At 38.4% G+C, this 22831-nt stretch overlaps 3 protein-coding genes across 10 annotated transcripts in view; 2 read left to right on the forward strand and 1 right to left on the reverse strand.

Moving 5' to 3' along the window:
• The window catches only part of LOC129280010 (ATP-dependent RNA helicase DDX24-like), a 23559-nt gene extending 17123 nt beyond the window's left edge, over positions 1-6436 (forward strand). For all 7 annotated transcript variants that reach the window (XM_064112342.1, XM_064112341.1, XM_064112338.1 and 4 more), the window contains exons 10-15: positions 261-372; positions 1277-1394; positions 2038-2212; positions 2954-3018; positions 3560-3658; positions 4543-6436. In XM_064112342.1, the coding sequence (XP_063968412.1) occupies positions 261-372; positions 1277-1394; positions 2038-2212; positions 2954-3018; positions 3560-3658; positions 4543-4676 (703 nt within the window). In that variant the 3' untranslated portion in view covers positions 4677-6436. The remainder of the gene's footprint in view (positions 1-260; positions 373-1276; positions 1395-2037; positions 2213-2953; positions 3019-3559; positions 3659-4542) is intronic.
• On the reverse strand, positions 5277-21108 carry LOC129280008 (p21-activated protein kinase-interacting protein 1-like). Its single transcript, XM_064112344.1, has 9 exons — positions 20747-21108; positions 17549-17723; positions 16135-16255; positions 15283-15410; positions 14678-14823; positions 13181-13290; positions 11819-11936; positions 9491-9635; positions 5277-8516 (listed from the first exon to the last, which is right to left on the reverse strand). Exons 1-9 carry the CDS (start codon positions 20855-20857, stop codon positions 8473-8475), a joined length of 1098 nt encoding a protein of 365 aa, XP_063968414.1. The 5' UTR covers positions 20858-21108; the 3' UTR covers positions 5277-8472.
• The window catches only part of LOC129281022 (rRNA-processing protein UTP23 homolog), a 12603-nt gene continuing 10268 nt past the window's right edge, over positions 20497-22831 (forward strand). Inside the window, exon 1 of one of the 2 annotated variants that reach the window (XM_064112345.1) lies at positions 20497-20965. The gene's annotated coding sequence lies outside the window, so the exon portion shown is untranslated. The remainder of the gene's footprint in view (positions 20966-22831) is intronic. The other variant, XM_064112346.1, reaches the window with a different exon arrangement.

The following is a 22831-nucleotide window of genomic DNA, read 5'->3' on the forward strand; positions in this document are numbered from 1 at the left end:
GCTAGTCTACCAATTCCGGTGCGCACAGCTTTTTGAGGAATTACTTCTTGCCGGTACCCATTTCAAACCCACGTCCTTCAGATTGAAAGACGAGAGTCTTAACCACTAGACCACGACGCACCCACATTTGTTATTTGTGTATTTAAAGTCGAAGTCTGAAAATTTTTCAAGAAATTTGGTGTTCGATATGATTGTATGCATGAAAAGTGTTTGGTAATCGGATATACCTCCATATATTCCCCCCCATACTTGTTTCCCAGATTCACAAAGAATCCCAAAGGGCTACTCCTGGCTACCGACGTCGCTGCCAGAGGCTTGGATATCCCAGATATAGAGCATGTTATACATTACCAAGTCCCTCGAACATCAGAGGTAAGACTGATTCTATAAAAAAATAATAATAATTCATCTTTTAGCAGCATTGCCAGATCTACAATGATTATTGTATTTTTTGATAATTTTCCCTTTAAGTAAAAAAAACAATGGGAGTGACAATGCTCTTCGTTTTGGGGTATCAATATAAATTTTCACAGGTCATAATGAGAAAAATGATAATAATGATGATGATGATGATAATAATACTGATAATAATATGATAATCATAATAATAAATAATGAATAATTCTTAAAGTCACATTTTCAAGTTTCGCTTAATTTCACAAAACAGTTATATGTATATCCTGATCGGTATGCAAATTGGCAGACTGATGGTGTCACCCACTCACTATTTCTTTTGTATTTTATTATATAAAAAAAATTCTAATTTTCTCCTCATTGTCATGTGAAACAAAATTTTATTTCTCCCTGAACATGTGGAATTACCATTGTTTTAACAGTTTATGGTTAAATCAAGTTGGTCCGTTGGTCAAATCTGTAAAAATTGAAATATCGTATGATTCAAACAATAAAAAAAAGAAATAGTGAGTGAAGGATATCATCGACTCTCTCATTTGCATATCGCTGAGTTGGGCATTTAACTGATTTGTGAAAAAAAACCGAAATTTAAAATGTCATGACTTTCTTATTTTACATCCGATTTCAATGAAATTTGCAGCATTATGTTTGTTTGATTTTTCTCTATCGATTCCAATCAACAATTTTCTGGGGTGGACTTGACCTTTAACTTACGAACAGATTTATGAAACGTCCCCGGGAGTACTTTACATTCAATATCTTTTTGTTCTTACTCACTGCTTACCCATGTTCTCTAATGCAGCTGTGTCCTTTCTCTACTATCATTTTTCTACTATCATTTTTTTCCTGTTTATTTTTGTAGTCTTATGTTCACCGTAGTGGACGTACAGCGAGGCAGGCCAAGTCTGGTTTAAGTGTGACCCTGTTATCCCCCAACGAGATGAACTTCTACAGGAGATTATGCAAGACACTCAACAGAGGTATGTATATATTCAAACCTGTGTTAGCGACTACAGGTCTCTCTATAGCAGCCGCCTGCCTATAGTGACCTCTAAAACCCATTGCCATGGAGACAGATTGGCCCGTATTCTGAAGTCTGGTTTAATTTAAACTCTGGTTTTAAGTTGTGGTCTAACTATGGAAAGCCAGTTGTTACATAAATCTCTAACAGTAGAGGTTCAATGTATCAGCTCATTTGACTCCCAAAACATTATAAACTGGCTGGGTAGGATAAGTATGACAGTTGTCTTCACCATTAATGAATTATAAAGAGCACAGTAAACATGAGAAGTATTTACTATAAACAAAATTTTGAAACATTTGGCTTCCCATAATTTTAGCACAGAGTAGGACCATGGTCTAAGTTAAACCCGACTTCAGAATACGGGCCATTGTGTGTATAAGAACCTGTCTATAGCAGGCGCCTGTATATAGCAAGCTTTCAGGTTGCCTAGAACAACTCTTGTTTGAAAGATACATATATGTGCAGAATTTGAGTACATTACTGAAGTGATAGTTACATATTGATTCATGGAATTTGCCTCTTCAAGAGGGAAATCGTACATGCTATTTTAATCTTTCAGATGTGCGTAAACAAAGGTTTCGTTGGATTTCATTTTACAGAGGAGATTCCCAGCTTTCCGGTGGAGCATAGTTACTACCAAGCTGTGAAGGAGAGGGTAGATCTTGCTAGGGATATTGACAAACTTGAGCATGTCCATTCCAAGAAGAAACACCAGAACGATTGGTTTGTCAGGGCCGCCAAGGAGCTGGATGTGGACGTAGATGAGCACTTGAAGTATCCTTGACTGGTGGTGGTGGTGCCTATTTGGTCATGATGGTGGTGGTGGTGGTGATGATGATGATGATGATGGTCATCATGATGATGATTATGATGATGATGGTCATCATGATGAAACATCAGAACGATTGGTTTGTCAGGGCCGCCAAGGAGCTGGATGTGGACGTAGATGAGCACTTGAAATATCCTTGACTGGTGGTGCCTATTTGTTCATGTTGGTGATGGTGGTGGTGGTGATGATGATTATGATGGTGGTGATGGTGCTTATGATGGTGGTGGTGGTGGTGATGATGGTGATGATGATGATGATGACAATGATGGTGATGATGATGGTGGTGGTGGTGGATATGGTGGTGGTGTTGGTTATGATGATGATGGTGATGATGATGGTGATGATGATGATTATGATGATGGTGGTGGTGATGATGATGATTATGATGATAATGATGATAATGATGATGATTATGATGATGATGGTGATGATGATTATGATGATGATAATGATTATGATGATGGTCATGGTCATGATGACGATGGTGGTGGTGGTGGTTGTCATGCAAATGGTGATGATGGTGATAATGATTATAAATTTATTTCCGACTAACGATTGAAGTAGTTATGGAGGAGATGGTGATGAAGAAGATAATGATGTGGTGTTGATGATGATGGTGATGAAGATCATTATATCAAAGTTGTTGGAATTTCTTGATATCTTTCCTTAATTACTTCACCCTCCAGTCTTCACGACATGGGGGATTCTTCAGAGCAAAAACAATTCAACAAAAAAATAAGGATGATGAGAGGTGAGATAGTTGTAATTCTCTGGCAAACTGTACACCCTGTCTCTTTCCCAAGCTTCTTCAGTCTTTCAAGCTGTTCACCCATTGCATACTAAAAACTAGACGCCCCTGTACAAAGCCTATGAGAATTACAGAATTCAGTAGTCTGGCGGTTAAGATGTATTTCCTTTTTAACTTCCTGAATTCCTCTTTGTGATTTGGCTGTGATATATTTCTGTATCATCTCTTGCCCATTCCTTGTTGCCTATTTCTCCCCATTTTCTTCAACACCCTTTTGTATATTTTTTTAAATTGATATAACAAATAATGCACAGTTGTGAATGTGTTTGTGGCAATGCACTGCACACAAAGTTACAACGGTGCAAGAAGTTTTAGGCTTTCCAGGTGCTTTTCAACCACAATACCAGAGATGACTGTTTAGCAACTCATGTCACATTCTTGGATTAAACCTGTGCATTATTTGTTTTATTAGACAATATGAATATATGGCAGGGATTTTAAGAAGCTCACAGTCAATTAAGCAGTTCTCATTTTGAATTTACAGGTCATCTGAAAGCATTGTTGAAGAGGAGAATCTTTGCGGCTGGTTACTCGCAACGCTACCTGACTTCTCAAGGGAAACTGACCACTCCTTTCTCTCAAGGTAATAATGCCATAGTAATAAAATTTGTGAAAGCAGCTCCTTATTTAACCACTGCCTTCATTGCGTAAAATGACACCAGGGTTGTGCTTCACAAAATTTAAGTGTGACTTAAGAGTCACACTTAACTATTTCCGAAACATCCCCAGGGGCCCATTGCAGTAAGAATTGCAATCAAATGCAATTACAAAATCTTCCTATTGATATTTTTAATTGTGTTTAAATGCGCAACTGTTTCAGTAAAAAAAAAAGATTATTTCCTTCTAATTTACCTTGTGGACACTAAAATATGTTTTGGGACTTAATTTATTCAAATTAGATATTTCTTGGCATATCTCTGTTTTCAGTGTTTTCAGGTTTTAAGTGTCAAAATATATTGTTTTGAGGTATCATCAGAGATTCTGTATTAGCGTGTTAAACCGGGGGGCTTGTCTGGAGTTGAACCCGGGACCTCGTGCAACCCAAGTGACAATCATACTACATGTACTAAGTCTACTACGATACTCATTTTGCAACAACTCCCAGCAATTCCGTGAGAAATCAATATTAACTTGGTTCCAGCACCATTGCTCTCACAAACTTTATCTCCTACAATAAAAAAAAGAGAGATAAAAACAGTTGGCCTCGGAATCCTTATGTTAATACTACCTACTTCCACCACTGTTATTTGAAAACATGAAAAATCTCTCTCCAATTTGTTTGTTTTAGATTACAAATGTTACCAAACTATATATTGTCTCTGCATTTGTACAACATAATTAAAATTATGCCATAATTACAATGAATGACACAAAATCATATTGCATAGTGGAATCCCGAAAAGTATTTTGCCTGCACTAAAAACATTGGCCAAATCTTACTGTCTCCCTAATTTTGTTATTTCACAGCCACTGTTGGATCTCACGAAGCATTTTCCAAGCTGAAAGCTCGTATCAAGAAGGACAAGGAGGATGATGGTAAAGAGAAGGAAAAGAAAAGGAAGAAGTTCAAACGGATGGGCAGATACCAGAAAAGGAAATGAAGGACAATCTTTTAAAAAAGAAGATAGTTACTGAATATAGGCTATGGGAGCATAAGAAATTATTCAGATTTTTCTTCTCAGAATTTTTTTCATTTGATGTTTATATTCCTCATCATAGTGATCACATTTCGGCCATTCTCAGAAAACATTTCATTGTCCCTACCATCTTTCGGTCTACTTTCTTGCTATCTTGCATTCTTTCAGTGGCATCATGTAAGGAGAATACGTATTAGGAGCCATCTCACGTGAGCTTTAAATCCAGTGATGCTCTAGCTTGAGTTTGTCAGCATCCTAGCATCAGCAATCATTGGCAGTTTTTTAGTTTCACCACATCGTTATCACCACCATAACCATATCCACTACCTCTGTTACCGTCGCCATCGTCATCACTACCACCACCACCACCGTCAGCATCATCACCACCAACTTCATCATCATCACCATTACCACGAACATCATTACCACCACCATCATCACCACCATCATCATCACCATTATCATCATCATCATCATCACTATCACATCTTTATTTAATTTATGCTCACAAGAAAAGTATCTAGCAAAGAAATGATATGAAGGACAATAACACTTCAAAATTTTGCTTGCATAATGCAGGTACATGGCGGCATCATTTATTTTGGAAAAATTATAAAAGAACACAGGTACATGTACAGATAATTTTTTTTTCATTCCTGGGCAATATCCTTTCATTAAAGATAAGTTTGAATGTGTAATACACATAATGTAAACAGTTTTTTCTAAAAATTAGAATTGTTTTAACAAAATCATTTTCATTGCATTTGTTAAAACAAATAAGTTATAAAAACCACATCGAATGTTTGTTTCGATACATCATATTACACAAAATAAGCAAAATCTGAATATATCTGCCCTTTGATTACCATATAAACAAATTTCAGGTTAACCCAGTACTGTAAAATGGACTTCCGAGATAAAAATTAGGTGACAAGTGTATTTAATTTTTCAGAAATTATCTTGATTTGCATATCCACAATTTTAATGATTTTCTTGATTAAAAGTAGTGTTAGTGTTGGGCTACAAAATGTTTAAATCCATCTCATGTTTTTAAAAACATGATGAATGTATGTTTTATATTTATCCAGTGAAATAAGTTATACATATGATCAATGATGCATCTGTACGCTCTATAGTTTCAAACTGTAAATAAAACTTTACAGATTATAAATCAAATAATTTCTCTTGTGAATATATCCAGCTGTGACATGCGTGTGTGTGTATTTGAGTTTTGTCAGACGTGTATCAATCAAATATGATTATTTCTGTCTGGGACCTACGTTTAACGTCACCATCCGAAAGACTTGACCAGGGCTTGAACCTCAAACCTTTGCGTCAATCTGTAACTAGCTTGGATTAGTCATTACAGGCACTTGCAACAACGCCCATGCATTCTTGAATGGTAAATTGCCAATTCATCTACTACCACTCACCACATGGTCTACCTTCATTTAGTCTAATGCCATTCCGTCCAACATTTCGTCTAACAACTATTTGGTCCAATCATCACTTCGTCTAACCATTTGGTCCAATCATCACTTTGTCTAATCACCACATCGTCTGACCATGTCGTCTCATACCCAGTTGTTCTAATAACCATTTTCTTTTCATTCACTTTGCCCAATTAACACTTATTCAATTAGACCAAATGCTATATGGACTAAATGGCTATTGGACCAACTGGTTATTAGATGAAAATGAAAATAAACCTTTGTTAATTGCCACTTGGTCTACCCCTTCTTTGGCTACTTCACGCTTAGGGGGTGTTGCAAGAAAATATTTGCAATCAATTGCTAATATTCTGTTGCAATTTTACAATTGATAGTTCAATTTCAACTAGCAAATCAGAGTACACTCCTTGCTTCATGAAGCAGATTAGCAATCAATCCCAAATTTGCAATTACTTTCAAGACTTATAATTGATTTAGAAACTGAAAATAGACTTTGTCTTGCAATTGATCGAAAGTTTCTCGCAACACCTCATAAGTCTCATTCCATATGGTCTAGTCCTAGCTCATCTACAAGCTGTTTGCCTACTACACATTTTGTCATATAGCCATTTTGGCCATTCACCATACAATATAGGCCAAGTGGTGTTTGTCCCATTTAGTCTCGTCCCACATGGTCTAATCCTAGTACATTTACAACCTGAGCCCCGTAACATAAAGATTAGCGATGAAAAGCTAATATGAAAGAAAACTTCTGATTGGTTCCTGGTCAGTATTTTGCGCCAAATGCGCATGTAACATTGATCTTGATTAGTCAGTTCATTTAGCGATTGATCGCTAATCTTTGTGTTAAGGAACCCAGTTCGTCTTAACGGTTACAATATAGTTGTAGGCAATCTAGGATTGGACCACATGGGATGAGGGCAGGTGAAAAGTGGACTAATGGGGTGTTGCAAGAAGCTTGCGATCAATTGCAAGTCTATTTTTGGTCCCTAAATCAATCATATGTCTTGCAGTTAATTGCCCATTAGTGATTGATTGCTAATTTGCTCCTTGAAACAAGACGTTTAATCTGATTTGCTACAGCTAACGTTGATCTATCAGTTGTAAAATTGCAACAGAATATTTGCGATTGATCGCAAATATTTTCTTGCAACACCCCCTAAGTGGGCTTGGACCTAATCGCAATTTACCATCTTGAGAAGTGTTGGTGAATCAAGTTTTTGTATGAGAACAAAGTGGAATAATAGAGATACAAGAAGTAATGTATGACAGCTTGAAGAGATGATGAGATGAGAATGCTTTTTGTTCAGAGCAGTGCAAATGTTCATCATCCGGGGTGTTTCACAAAGAGTCCTGCTTAAATTCTAACACGCACATGATATTAAACACGTAATCTGGGCCCCGTCTTACAAAGAGTTACGATTGATCCAATCAATCGTAACTATGGAAATCCATCAGTGTCATAATTTTTTCTACAGGAAATGTGCACAATGTCCTTTGTATGCAAAGAGAAGCGCAGTGAATTTTCAAGAAAACAATGAATGCATGAATATACATCAATATTTTGAACAAACATGCATAATAGATCTGGCCGTCCATAGTTGCGCGATCCGATCAATCGTAACTCTGTAAGACGGGGCCCCGATTGATTTATAATGCAGAATAGTGCTTCCTCTAAGCAGGAGTTGACTAATGTAGTGATATGCTAAATAAAGCACACATAACTGAGAATTTAAGTGTGACTCTAAGTATAAGATGCACTTGAACCTTTGTGACCCCCCCCCCCCCCCCCTCTCCAGGAGTGAGAGTAATTACTCTACCCTCAGTATATCACTAGACAAATCATTTCACACCCTTTCCTAAAAAGAAAACAAACATAACTAATTATGAACCATTTAAAATTTGAGATTTATGCATATTATATTACATAACATATGGGGCAGCTGCTCGATTATGACGTCAAAAATCCAAACCTGACAATTCTAATAACTTTCTTAATCTTTAATGGGATTTTCCTCAAACACCAATACTTTGTATTATTTTTTCTGCTATTTTTACAACAAAGTTTTCTTCAGGGTGAACTTCCCTTTTAAGATGCTGGAATCTGAAAATTGTTGGACCTATCACCATTTGAGTAGACCATACAAGTATATCTGGACACAAATCATTGTCGGCATGTTTCATTGTCCAACTAACCACACAAATGTGTATGATGGACACAATATTAGTGACTTTAGCTCCGATAGGTTATCTGATATTGTAAATAAGAGATATTTCTACGTATGGGGATCCAGGAAAAGCATGGTTTATCAAGGTTTACTCTTCTTTTTCTTCTTCTTGACCACAGAGTCATCTGTAATACAAAGAAAACAATTAATTTATTACTAAAAACTATCATTTCAAGTGTGAAAGAAAGACTGAATCTGCAAAAACAACAATGTCAACTTAAAAATTATTGACAGTAAAAACTGATATAGAACAGATATACACACCTGCCCAGCAAATACATACACAGGGGCTGAGGCCATTTCGGCACCATGAGTGTAACCCACCACCCCCCATACATCATGAATAGGTTCAATAAAAAAGATATTCAAAATAAAAAAAACAGCCACTGCCTATCTACTCTGGTCCTGCGCTATTTCCTGTTTTGGTATTGACTAAGTCAGGTGGCATTTTTTTGTAACCAAAAACATGAAGTGAATCTCAATCCATAAAAATCACAAATGAACTAATGCAAGACCAGTGTGTATAGGAGGAGGCTGCTTCCGTATTATATCCATTGCTGACGTTCGCATAACAGCATCAGATTCATTGTAGGCTACCCCCCCCCTTCCAGTTTACTTCAGTAAATGTGTTGGCTGCAACTGACATAGACGCGAGGGGAGGGGGAGGAACAATGCGACTGTCATAAGTCTATGTTAGGCTTTGAGGAAAGTATATTATTCCCTCTCACAAAGGGCCAAACAGGACCTCGGGGGTGTTTCACAAAGATTCAAGTATGACTTAGAGTCGCACTTAAATGTCTAGTTGCACGCAGTATAAAAGGCATGACAGTATTGGTCAGATCATGCCATGACACGCACTACTGAGTATTGATCAATAAGATTGCACGTTGCATATCATGTACGCGTCGACATTTAAGTGCGACCTAAGTCATACTTAAATCTTTGTGAAACACCCCCAGGACTATAGTGCCATGTCTGCTTATAAAGAAAACAAGACTCTTACATGTACTTCAAAGAGGTAATTTTAATGGTTTTGTGGACTTTGTTACACTAGGGTATCAACTACATATCTTTTGCAATAACAGATCCCTTTTCTCACCAGATTTGCTTTCTGTGGAGCGTTTTGTTGCTTCCTGCGTCGCGTCTTTCTCTCCATCAACTGCAGAGGGCGCCTTTCTTATTGCTAAGCATGTCAGTCGAGCCTTGGTATTTACCTCTGAGAGTAAGACTGGATAATCTGTGATCTGCATAAGGATAAGCATAACAAGATATCCTGATTGCTTTACAATACATTTATTTTACCATTTTTGACTTACTGTAATGCTGTTTGGGCAAACACTTACAAATCTAAGTTGAAGTCCCTTTTCTTATTACAAAAGAAAGCTGTTAGAATATGTTCTTTGAATTCATATTATGCCCATAGTAGGCCTCTGTTCAGATCACTCAAAATTCTTGACATTTATCAGTTGAATAGATATTGCATCTTGATTTTATGTTTCAAACACAGAATTGGGTTTTTACCTTGTTTACTTAATAATATGCTTTCATTAAATATGTCAGTACATAACTATAATACAAGGAATAAAAATAAATATCATTTATGGGCAGTCGAAAAATCCTATCTTTTATTTTCATTCAGTCATAAAGCACCAACAGTTTGGAACGACCTGCCAAGTAATATAGCATCAATAAATAATTATAATGCATTTAAAATAAGTATAAAGCAGCATTTAATCAATCTTCAACTTGTGTAGATTTATTTTCCACCTTTTACCTTTGTGTATGGTTTGTTTGGTTTTTTTTTTTTTGTTTTTTTTTGTTTGTTCCCCTTTATTGTTTGATCTTGTGTTTTATTGTGGGCAAATAAGTTTCTTATATCTTATTTTGTTAATTATATTTTGTCTAATTCCTTTAAGGGAGGTTATCTTGACAAACTCTTTTTTGGGTTTTTATAATTTCCCTATTTCCTCTGTTTAAAATGTTAACTTATTGTATACATATATATTTTATGTGGAAGACTTTTGTAATACATGTACATGAATATGGTTTACATTTGCTCAATTATGTATTTTTATGAATTTTGATATTGTGATTTTTAATTGGAAATAAATGAAATTGAACTGAACTGAACTGAACTGTTTGAATATTAGTCATATCAATAAAATAAACAACAAGAGTGTCGCTAAGGCGAGCACATAATACGCCCGTCTGTAACGAGGAAAATGGAGCTATTGGTCAAGCAACAAAAGTGGATGATGGCAACTTCACCTTTGACCTTCTGACCTCAAAATCAACAGAATTGCTAGGATCCATGCTAGTATCACACAAACCAAATTATATGAGCCTACATGTAGGTTAAGTTAAACTGAAGTTATTGCGTTTACAAGGAAAAGTTATCGGACGGACAGACAGATGGACGGACACCGAGTGTGATACTATAATACCTCCCGTCGAGACGGGCGTATAAAAAGAGAACAGTCGACTTCAGTTTCTACCTTTCAAGGAAATTGCACACCACACCAAGACAACTATTCAATTTTGAAACAGATGGCACTATGCATATTTTTCAAAAGTATATGTATTAACAAATTTATACAACACATAATAGATCCTTGACAGCTGATTGGATGAATGTGCATCACATGACATTCCACGGGCGGAAATCCCAGGGGAGGGGACGCATCCCCCCTACCCAAAATAGTATGGGGGGACACAATATCAAATGTCCCCCTACTATTTTTGGTCTTGTATGATGTTAAGAAATACCTCATTCGAAATCTAAATAAAACATGTACATGTATTTTTGACGAGACTACCTTACTTTTTGGGTGATAACCCCCTTTTTTTTGCTGTCAAATTCATTTTGGTCGAAATGACCTTACATTTGGGGTGATAACCTTTTTTCCAGCCCCTGGTCCCCCCTACCTTTAGGAAGAGATTTCGGCCCTTGTGACATTCAGAGGAACCAGCTGTAGCACACCAACACATGACAGCCGTGCCAAAGATGCCGATTGAACGCTTCACTTTCAACTTTGAAGTTCATGTGATATTCAGAACTAAAAAACACTGACAAATATTTGTACACCATTTGCTGTTTACAATACACAGTTTATATAAGAGTAAATAAGTATTTGGTACCGCAAAATCGTAAAATAGCCTTAAAAACGGACATACTGAAGCTTTCAACATGCACTCAGAGTAAATCGCATGAATGACTAAAACGCTAGAGCAAAACAATATATAATAGAACCGAAACTAGACAAAGGACGCTAAATGGCAAACCGTGATTGGCTGTCAAGTAAACAAGTTAGGCTTGGTACCAGCCGTATATTGAAGCGAAGCAACTAAAATAACGCAAGGGTTCTTACAAACTCCTTCTGGCGGCACAGAATCGTAAAATGAGAATGTTAGTTACAGGTTGACCTACCTTTTCAGTATCTATACACCATATTTTGAGAAAACCATCACTGGATGCTGACAGAAGCCACTTCTCAGTCTGGTTTGATTGACTCCCTTTAGCATTCACACATTTCAAAGACTTTATTCTGCAGAAGGAATTAGAAAGACAGAAAAATATTTGGGTTTCCATTATGAAACTGCACTTCGGAGTCTGCTTTTTCTTACGGCTCTCAAATTTCTATTTTCTTCATCACCCAATTTTATCTCTCCCCCCCCCCCATTTGGTGTTTTATAGAGCTATTTGTCAATTATGCATGACTGGAACATGTTCTCAGGTGCTAGGTCAGATACATAGGGATACACATACATGTACTATAGGTCATTTAGTACAAGATCAGGTTACCAATTGTGTGATGCTTATACAGTAAATTGCCAACTCGTCCACTCACCACATGGTCTACCTTCATTTAGTCTAATGCCATTCCATCCATCAACATTTCATCTAACAACCATTTGGTCCAATCATCACTTCGTCTAATCACCAGTTCGTCTATTACCATTTCGTCTAATAACCAATTGGTCTAATACCCATTTTCTTTTCATTCATTTTGCACAATTAACACTTTAGTTTAATTACACCAAATGGTATATGGACTAAATGGTTATTGGACCAACTGGTTATTAGACGGAATGGCATTAGACTAAATGAAAGTAGACCACTTGGTGAGTGAACGAACTGAGGGTAGACCAAACGATAGTAGACGAGTTGGCAATTGGACGAATTGGCATTAGACGAATTGGAAATAAACTGCTTATAATGTGAAACAGCAACATGGGAATAATGAAATGACTTATCGGACGGTTTATCTGAAAAGTCCTGTTTTATCGGACAGTTATCATGGTACATAACAGTGCTCATCAGCCAATTAGAATCAAAGAAAGTTGTAAGATCCGACAACTTGTTGGACAAAAAAATGTTGAAATGCTCTACTGGGTATACATGTATCTACATTATATTCCTCCCACCTCTTCTGGTAGTTTTCCTCATTTTTAATAAGAATAATAATTATGATGATGGTTTTCAAAGCATTAGAGGAATTTCCTCTACTGGGTACCCATTTACTACACCTGGGTGAAGAGTTGCAAATGTAGATAAATACCTTGCCAAAGGACGAGAGTGGTGTATCTTTCTTTCCCCTCCCCACCTTACCTCCTCCTTTTTTTCTGACCGTCTCCTCCCCTTCCTCTCTCTACTCCAATGCCATTTTCATTTTAATTGCCCTTTTTCCCCCTCTAGCATTCTTTTTTTCTATTCATCTTTCAGAAGGATGTAATTATTAACTGCAAGCATCTATTGATTGCACACATAGAATGTCCATATTATACCCACCTCTTTTTGTGAGCTTTGAACTCTGTCAGCTGAGACAACTTGGTTTTCTTTTCATTCACTTTGAGAAGTGATATCATTTCCCCTTCGCCTGCAGTGACCAGAACTCGGTCCTGAAAATATAATATAACATATAAAGATATATGGTTTATATTCATTCGGTGTACAAGCACTTGTTCATCCCCATGATCTTCATCATCATCACCTCCATCATCATCATCTTCATCATCATTATCACCATCATCACCTTCATCATCATCATCTTCATCATCATTATCACCATCATCACCTTCATCATCATCATCATCATCATCACCATCAATATCATCATCAATATCATCTCCATCATCATCATCATCAATATCATCATCACCATCATCATAATCATCACCATCATCTCCATCATCATAATCATCTCCATCATCATCATCATCTCCATCATCATCATCATCACCATCACCATCATCACCATCAACATCATCATCATCATCAATATCAATATCATCATCACCATCATCATCACCATCATCAACATCACCATCATCATCACCATCATCATCATCACCACCATCATCATCATCATCTCCATCATCATCATCATTATCACCTCCATCATCACCATCAACATCTCATCATCACCATCAACATCATCATCATCATCATCTTCATCATCATTACCATCATCATCATCATCATCATCATCACCATCATTGTCGTCATCATCACCATCATCACCATCATCATCATCATCACCATCATCATCATCGTCGTCATCTCCATCATCACCATCAACATCTCCATCATCATCCTCATCATCATCACGACCATCATCATCATCTCCATCATCATCATCACCATCACCATCATCTCCATCATCATCGTCGTCATCATCATCATCACCATCATCATCATCACCACCATCATCTTCATCATCATCATCACCATCATCATCATCACCATCAACATCTCCATCATCACCATCATCACCATCAACATCATCATCATCATCACCATCATCATCATCATCATCAATATCAATATCATCATCACCATCACCACCATCACCATCATCATCATCACCATCATCATCACCATCATCAACATCACCATCATCACCATCAACATCACCATCATCATCATCATCATCATTATCAATATCAATATCATCATCATCACCATCATCATCATCACCACCATCATCATCATCATCTCCATCATTCATCATCATTATCATCATTATCACCTCCATCATCACCATCAACATCATCATCTCATCATCACCATCAACATCATCATCATCACCACCATCATCATCATCATCTCCATCATTCATCATCATTATCATCATTATCACCTCCATCATCACCATCAACATCATCATCTCATCATCACCATCAACATCATCATCAATATCATCATCATCTTCATCATCATCATCATCATCTACCGATCAACATCATCACCATCTTCACAACCAGTATATAAACATGGTCTACTTACTGTAAGAAAACATGCTGATAATATCTTGACATTGCTTTTGCACGAGCAGCAAATCGAAGCAGTAGTGATGTCATAAATCTCGACAAGATCGTTGGTGATGACCGCATATAACTGGCCATCGGGGGACCATAGCACAATGTCCGACACTATAAGAATGTAGACGGAATGATGTGAGCAGTTTAAAATATTAAAATATTGAGTTTGGAAGATCAATGACACCAAATGGACATCTTTGCTAATTTCTTCATAAACCCCTAAAAACACTGGATTCCTGATGCTTGGAATGAGAATTTAAGCTTAAAACTTTAAAGCCAAATAGTTAAAACTCAAAGGCACATATTCTTAAGTTGGGTGAAAGTAATACTCTAGTCTAAAATTGTGATTTTACTATCGATTTTGTGTCTCACCCACTTATGAAAATAACCAGAAATATTGTGATTTGCGAGGGCACGCGACAGATGTGTATTGAAACTTCATTTGGATCCCTAAGTCTCGCCTTCACCTCTGGTGGGCGAGACAATAATGACACTAGTCTCTACTAGTAGAGATTTAATTTGTCAGCCCCTATTTCACCTTTTATCATTTCTTACAATTTGTAACCTTACCTTTCTTGATATTGGTGGTATAAGCTGCCCTGCCTTTCAGTAAGTTCCATGTTCGTAACGTCTTGTCTTTGCTGACCGAGAGGGCAAGCTTGCCAGAAGGATGGACGGCTACTGAATTTATGGCATCCCTGGAAAAAAGGAATATGAGGTGGAGACATAGAAGATGAATGTTTATCTATTAATTCTTCTGCAGTTAAATATAAACTCTGCTACTGGGAACACCAGAAAATAAAAAGTTCACAGAATCAATTCCTCTCCCTCAAACTCCACCCACTTCTAGTCTGCAAGCATACACTAATTTTTAACAGTTAAACCAATAGCAGGTCTAGAGTAATAAAGACTAGATGCCAAAGGCTCTGTCTGTGTCAATAGCCAGCCACAGTACATAGTGAATCTATTCTCACTACTTCAGACTCTATGTTACGCGAATTGCGAAAAACTAAGGTCTGTGCCTGCAGACTACACTTCTCCCTCCTTTTTCCCCCAATACCCTCCTTCTTTCCTCTTTATCCTGCATCGTCATTCCTCCATCCCCCTCTCTTCCACACCCACCCCCTCTCCCTGCTATCCTTCTCCTCCCCCTCCCCTCTTCTTCCCTCTCCTTCCTCTTCCTCCTTTCCCACTCCCCTCCCTCCCCCTGCTCCTTACCTCCTCCTCCTTTCCCCCTTCTCACCCTTTCTATTCCTCCTCCTCCTCCCTTCCTCCTGCTCCTTCACCTTATTCCTCTACCCCCCCCCCCCATTCATTATGAAAAGCACATTTGGATGTAAATGCACTTCGGTTATAGTATGCACGAGGGAGGGATAGGAGGGATCATGCATTACGTGACAGTTATAAATATTTTTAACTTACTTGTGGCCTTTGAGAATCTTCATACATTCCCACGTTTTAGTGCCCCATATGCAAATTACGCCGTCTTCTCCACTGCTAATCATGTGACTGTCTTCATGAAAACTGAGCGATGCCACAGAGCCTGAAAAGACAATATCAAGGTAAAACATGATTTTATGAACAAATTTTGTATTCAAGAAGAAATAGGAATAAATGTGCTTTATAGTTTAATTTTTTATTAGAGGTAATAACCCCCTCCAAATTTAAGGAGAGAGAGGGGTGATTTTACCTGCCTACCTAAAGAAGTGTACAATAAAGATTTCTGAATGAGCAACCAGGGGACTGACAGCTTACAGTCCTTTCTAAGGGACTTAATGAGGAAAATTGTATTGTGAGACAATCGCTCTGTAGAATGAGTTAGCATACAAAACCAAAGATTTATTATAAATCTACACAGCAAGGCACATGACTGAGATTTTTTTTACATTTATTTGATCTTACTCCCAACCTCATTCAAAGTTTATTAGCAGACAAACTAAAGCAATGACTAAACTCCTACTATGGGGGCATGATGGTCTAGGGGTTATGACTGTTGTCTTTCAGGCAGAAGGACATGGGTTTGAATCCAAACCATGGCACGTGTTCCTTTGAAAAAAATTTCACCCACATTGTGCAGCACTCAACCCAAGTGAGGTGAATGAGTACCCAGCACTCCAGCAGGATTAATTCCCTAAATGCACCGAGTGCTGGAAGGCAGTAAGTCTGCTGTGCAAACCCTTCACTAGAGTTCAGGGTCTGAATGTGCAGCCTACTCATGCCTTGTGTACTGAAGGCCCTCTCGAATTGAAACAGCAAGTTTTGTATGTGCTAGTCTTTGCATGGAGACACATTTTGTGATCGAATTTTCAATCAGGGTTTGTGCCTGCAGACTAGGAAGGTAGCTTGAGCTAAAGCTGGGGTAATTAAAGAGAAATGCCTGTAGTTGCAGTAAACACTGATTTCATGAGGAAGTCTGTAAAATCAGGCTTAATTGTCGGTATATCATCAAGGATCTAGATCTGGTACAGTTACATAAATTGAACTTTGTGAAATCTTTAAATCTACGCTGAAAAATTTTCACACTGAAGATCACCAACACAGATAAGCGCACGTGGGACAGTGTATTATTATTGCTTTGAATGTCGGCCCGACGCTTGACCCGAATCCTGTGCTTATTTGCTAATTTCTCAGCAATTACACAATTTCTTCCAGAATCCTTTGGCACAAATTTTTTTATTTATACAAACAGACACTTAGGTGGTCATTTCATTGGATTCTGTACGAACTCATTTTGATATCGTTACCACAACTGGCATTTACCTTTAATATATAGAGCACCTCAGAATAAATTATTTCTGAATAGATAGCATTTATAAACACCTATTGTTATCATTACCATTGTGTTGTAGAAGAGATCCTAGTTCCACATTCTCCTCTAGATCATAAAGATTGATGATTTCATCTGTGCTCCCCGAGGCTAGGTGACGGCTGCTTGCTGCAAGTGCCTTGATGCATCCAGTATGGGCATTGTTTGTGAAGCTCGCTTTGAAGGCAAATTCCGGGGAACCATCCTTGAACCGTGAAATGAGAACAAATTGATTAGTTTTATTAGTCATGACCATATTGGCAGTTGGCACTTTAGTTCCTGTGTCTCTACAAAGTCTGTCGACATATACAGGAGGAGGAGAAATTAGGAGGAAGAGGAGGAAGAACTTGATATTTAAATAGTCCATGATTATTTTGTCAAACAGTCAAAATATTCAATGCCTCCATTGTCATCACACTGTGAAAAGATGCTTGACTAATAATCAGTACCACTACCAGGGGCAGATTCAGGATCTACAAAAACATTGGGGTCATATTTCTTACAAAAAATAAGCAAAAGATGATAAATGCCACACAATACCTGACAAGCAAAAAAAAAGCCATTTTCCACAGGCACTATAAAATTTTGGTGGCACTCGATTTTTTTTATTTTATTTGGGGGGGGGGGGGGGTGGGCAACCATTTAGCAGTACTAGTGTCCCTTGAAACATATTGTCACTTTTTGGCTTCAGATTTGCCGGACTTGCTGCATGCTGCAACCCTTGGGGGGGGGGGGCACTCAATTATACATGTATTTTGATGGGGGTGTGCCTCACGAAACCCTGAAATGGGGGTCAATTTAGGAACTGACTACCACCAGGCACTGTGAAAAACAGGGTCTAAGGAACAGGATCGCGGTACGTGCTATGATTGCTAGCGCTGTGCATGTATTGTGGGCGCCAGCCATTGCTAGTGCTCAGCATGCCGTGGTATATGGTATAGAGGGAATAAAGCCGTATGTGCAGCTAAAAAAAGCCTGTGATGCTTGCGCTGGACAACTTAGGCAGGGATGGGTAACTGAGATGTTTCGTAACAGGGGACTTGTGAGCAGGGCAGGCTGCTAGCTGCTTCTGAATGGAAATTTTGTCATTTGGAGTAGATCTATCATCTACATCTACCTTTAACATGTCTAACATTAAGCTCACAGAAAATGAGGTCTGAAAAAGGTCATCAAAGCCGCAGCGGCATGTCCCCCGTAACTACCCCCAGTATGCCCCCCCAGGCTGCAACATCCGGTGCGGCAGCTAGCAGCAACGTCAGCGAAGACCTGCAGACTGGCGCCTGCTCTCAGGAGTTGCCTGGCTACAAAGTCATGGCTAAGTTAGGCCAGGAAAGCTAGGGCCTAGCTACCAAAAGCCCAGCAGACATGGGTACTCTCCAAAATGGGTTAATTAGAATGGGGTCGCAATAGCACTCGAAATAAAGGGGAAAAAATAAATTATGCACTTACTCAATTATATGGATAAAAAAGGTCTATCGTGACACAGAACCCTGACATCGAGGCACAAACTGGACACTCAAAAAAAGGAAAAGTTCAAAGAAAGGAAAAGTTAGACCTCCATGTTGTGTGTGTTCTCGTTATCGATCGGCCATTTTGTTTTGCATTTTGAAAGGAGAACGAACAAGACAGAACTTTTCCTTTTTTTGAGGGTCCAGTTTGTGCCTCGAAGTCAGGATTTTGTGTCTCACGATAACGTAGACCTTCATCCATATAATCGAGGTAAGTGCATAATTTATATTTTCCCCTTTTATTTTGATATTGCGCCCCCATTCTACCCCATTTTGGAGAGCATATGTCCGCGTCGTATCACACGGACGAGTCCTGGGGCCTGTTGCATAAAAGGGTCTTTCGTAGTTCACCGTTCTACGTACAGTAGAGGCGCACGGCCAATATGGGAGACTCTCTCCAATAGGGGAGACAATCTCCCACATTGGAGACTTGCTTTGCAAAAAGACAAAAGAAACAACACCAACAAAAGCATGATTTTTTCTAGACCAAAAGCTTCAGTCTCTGTTATGTTGGTTGTTCAGCTGAACTCCGTTGGCTTCACTCACCAAATACAGAGACCGAAGTTCTAGCGCGATCTGTACAGGGGACTCAATGGCCATATGTTTATGTACTTAAGAGCGGATATAACGGGGAAGTGAATTTGCGCGACAGCCGAGGTAAGTCACTGTTTTTGTTCCTTTTAACTTGATTTTTCTCTGTTTTTTGGCAATTAATGCCAAGAGGGAATATTAATTTGCATTTTGGTTGCGTTAATTTTCAAAAATTTTATTCATTAAAGACAAAAATTGAAGAGCCTCGACGGGGGGATTTTGCATTGCAAGTCCCCTAATGGTGGCTGCACGATAGCGAGCCGTCTGTGTACGAGGAGAAATAAAAAAATAAAAAAATGTTAAAAAACTCCTCGAAACAGACGGCTGCCAGCTGTCTAGATTTTTTCCACCCAAAATTTTGTCTCACTGAGGTCAGAAGCCCATTTGTTTTATGCGTGATTGACAACAAAAATCCTTATCAAAACAAAAGTAGACGGTGAAAAGGGGTAATTTTTCATGAGGATTCTCCTTATCACATTTTTATTTGCCGCCAAGGTAATCCTTTTGCAGCAAATGTAAACAAAGGAAATTGGTCTCCAAAACTGGAGACTGTCTCTGATTCTGTCTGAGTCCGAGTCTGAAAATGAAATTGGATACCCAAATTCTTTACAAAAGTCTCTGATATTTTTTTTATTATTGGAGATAATCTCCTACATTGGAGACAGTCTCCAATATTGGCCGTGCGCCTCTACTGACGTAAGAAAAACTAAGTCTAAGAACGAGATATCGCTCAACTGTTTCACAAAGCCGATTTGGGCGATACGAAGAATGGTCCTTGGAAAGACACCTCCAGGCCAGACATGTCCTACGGAGGCATGATCTTCTTTGCACACCGCCCGCCACCGTCGGCATTGAGAGAACAAAAGACCCATTCATGTAACAGGCCCCAGATTTCATCTCGTCGTGCAACAGGCCGCTGGGCTCCGGCCCGCGCGGGCCGGAGCTCCCTGGGTTAAGCCTGAGCCTAAGGCTAAGCTGAGCCTGAGCTGACGCGGCCGCGGTGCTGGTTGCGCTGCCTGCGCTGAGCTGAGGAACGTCGGAAACTTAAATTATTAATTAAATGACATGAAGATGCAATCGAGCGTTTTGTTGGCCGCCATTTTGTTGAAAGCCTAAGATTTAATCATACCTCCGCTTCATTTTCCAACAAATCGTATCCGAAAGTGGTCCTTTCATAGCAGCCAGCAAAAACTTGAAGGCACACGTGCTTCGCCATTTTTAAAAGTTTATGAATATTCATGCCCAACCATGACGTCACGGAATCACAAGCACATGGCGGGTTGCTGTTGAAATGCAAGCCGACTCAGCTCAGACCGTCTGAAATAACAGATAGACCTCTAATAATTGTGTGAGTATTACTGATGAAAAGACGGAGAGAGAGAGTGTGTGACCAGCTTGATATTGTTTTTCAAACTCTGAAAATGATTGAAATGGTAAATTTTTAAGTTTTTCACAAGCGCAAGCTCATCCGCGATAATGATACCGAGCACTGGCAGCGCAGGTCGCCTGAACTTTCGGGCGGTCACACAGCCTTTGGTTGCTGAAGACGTAAAGCTTAATTAAGCCCACTCACACGTAATGCGAGGTTAGTATTAGTATACTAACCTCGCACCACGAACCGCGTTTGGCAGTGGATTTCTAACTAGTGGGTCGCGCGTGCTGGGATCTCACTTCTTGGGTCCACAACACATGACTTCTAAGACTAATATGGCTTGATTTTTCTCTGCGCGGCGGCATGTAATGAACAGTCAGACTGCAGGTCCCTATGCTAATGAGCAAAAAGGCCAGATTCATCCAAATCATCTCGTGGCTGAATCCTCCTCCTTGCAAAATCTCGTGATTCGTGAGATTTTCTTTCTCTAAGAATTTACCTGTCTTAACCTCAAGTTACATGAAATATTATTGCACCATCAGATAGAGTAAAAGTTACTCTTTCATATTGGTCATTTATTTTATATACAATATTTTGTTAAATAAGTAAATTTCTGGCCCGAAAATGTGCCTCAAAACTGAATTTTCTTCCTCTGTTTTCTTTTGCAAATTGTGTAAAACTTTTTATTTTGAGCCTCAATGATATCTATATCACCATAAAGCTGAACTTCTGTACTTTCTCACAATGCCACTCTTGATATGCGGCACCTTTTAATCGGGTCAAGATCACACTTTTCCCACCAAGGTACAATACGAGATTTCTGAAATTTTGTACTTGCATGAAATCCAGAGTTCTGATTGGCTGGATAAGGTTCACAGAACAACAGGTGCGGGGTATTTGAGGAGATTACCACATGGGAAGTGTGACCTTCCCACGAACCCAGGCACTGGAACCGTTGGAATTTGCCATTGTGTGGTCTTTTTGACCAATCAGAGTGCAGTATTCTTGTTTTCAAGTTGCTTTATGTACTTGGCAAATGAAAAGTGTGATCTTGACCCGATTAAACCAATTCTTATTTTGAAAACTATATCATTTCAAAGCATACATATTCACTTTTATCGTGATATAAAAATCATTTGGGCTCAAACAAAAATAAAGAGTGAAAATAGCAGCTTTTGTCAGGTGAAAATCTTTATTTTGTAGCATATTTTAGATCAAAATTTTAACCTATATTACAAAATCTTTGAATAAATCCAAACACATGACCTGAAAGAATGATTCTTCTTCTTTACAATGGTACCAAATTTATGAAATTCGATGCTCAATTAGAGCAGCAATGACCGAATGAAAAGAGGTGTTTTGGTCCGCATCAAGCTCATTAAATATGCAAAACATCTCAAGTCATGAATATCACTTGGATGAAAGAAGCCACTTTCTTGGGACCTGCAGTCTGACTGTGAACCCTTGGGTGAATTAAGCCCGGCACAAGTGCACATACATGTAAAGTTACTGCTGCTTGCTGCACGATCCGGCAAGAGCTCCCAAGAGTACCCCACTAAAATTGAGAATGAAAATATGGAGAAGGTTAAAAATAATGATATATCTAGATCTGGCTGTATGATACCAAAAAAAAGAGTGCAAATAAGGCTTTTATTCCGTCAAATTTTCAGTGCAGTGCATGTAACGAATATAGGGAATGTATAAATCATGTAAATAATTAATACAAAGTTGATCCTAAATGATACTTGTCAACAATTCTAATATAACAACTAACTTAATAAATCAATGAGATAAAATATAATTAATTCATAGTCAGTGATATTTGATCAAAGTTGATCATAA

This window comes from Lytechinus pictus, chromosome 17 (assembly GCF_037042905.1).
Source record: "Lytechinus pictus isolate F3 Inbred chromosome 17, Lp3.0, whole genome shotgun sequence".
Classification (NCBI taxonomy): Eukaryota; Metazoa; Echinodermata; class Echinoidea; order Temnopleuroida; family Toxopneustidae; genus Lytechinus; species Lytechinus pictus.

What these genes read in the sequence shown, in the direction of transcription:
- LOC129280008 (XM_064112344.1), bottom strand. Translation starts at nt 20,857, where the DNA reads ATGAATATTCATAAACTTTTAAAAATGGCGAAGCACGTGTGCCTTCAA. An exon ending in TGTTGGAAAATGAAGCGGAG is followed by an intron (nt 17,724 to 20,746) that starts GTATGATTAAAT and finishes TCACGGTTCAAG; the next exon opens with GATGGTTCCCCGGAATTTGC. An exon ending in GGTGTATAGATACTGAAAAG is followed by an intron (nt 9,636 to 11,818) that starts GTAGGTCAACCT and finishes ATCCTTATGCAG; the next exon opens with ATCACAGATTATCCAGTCTT.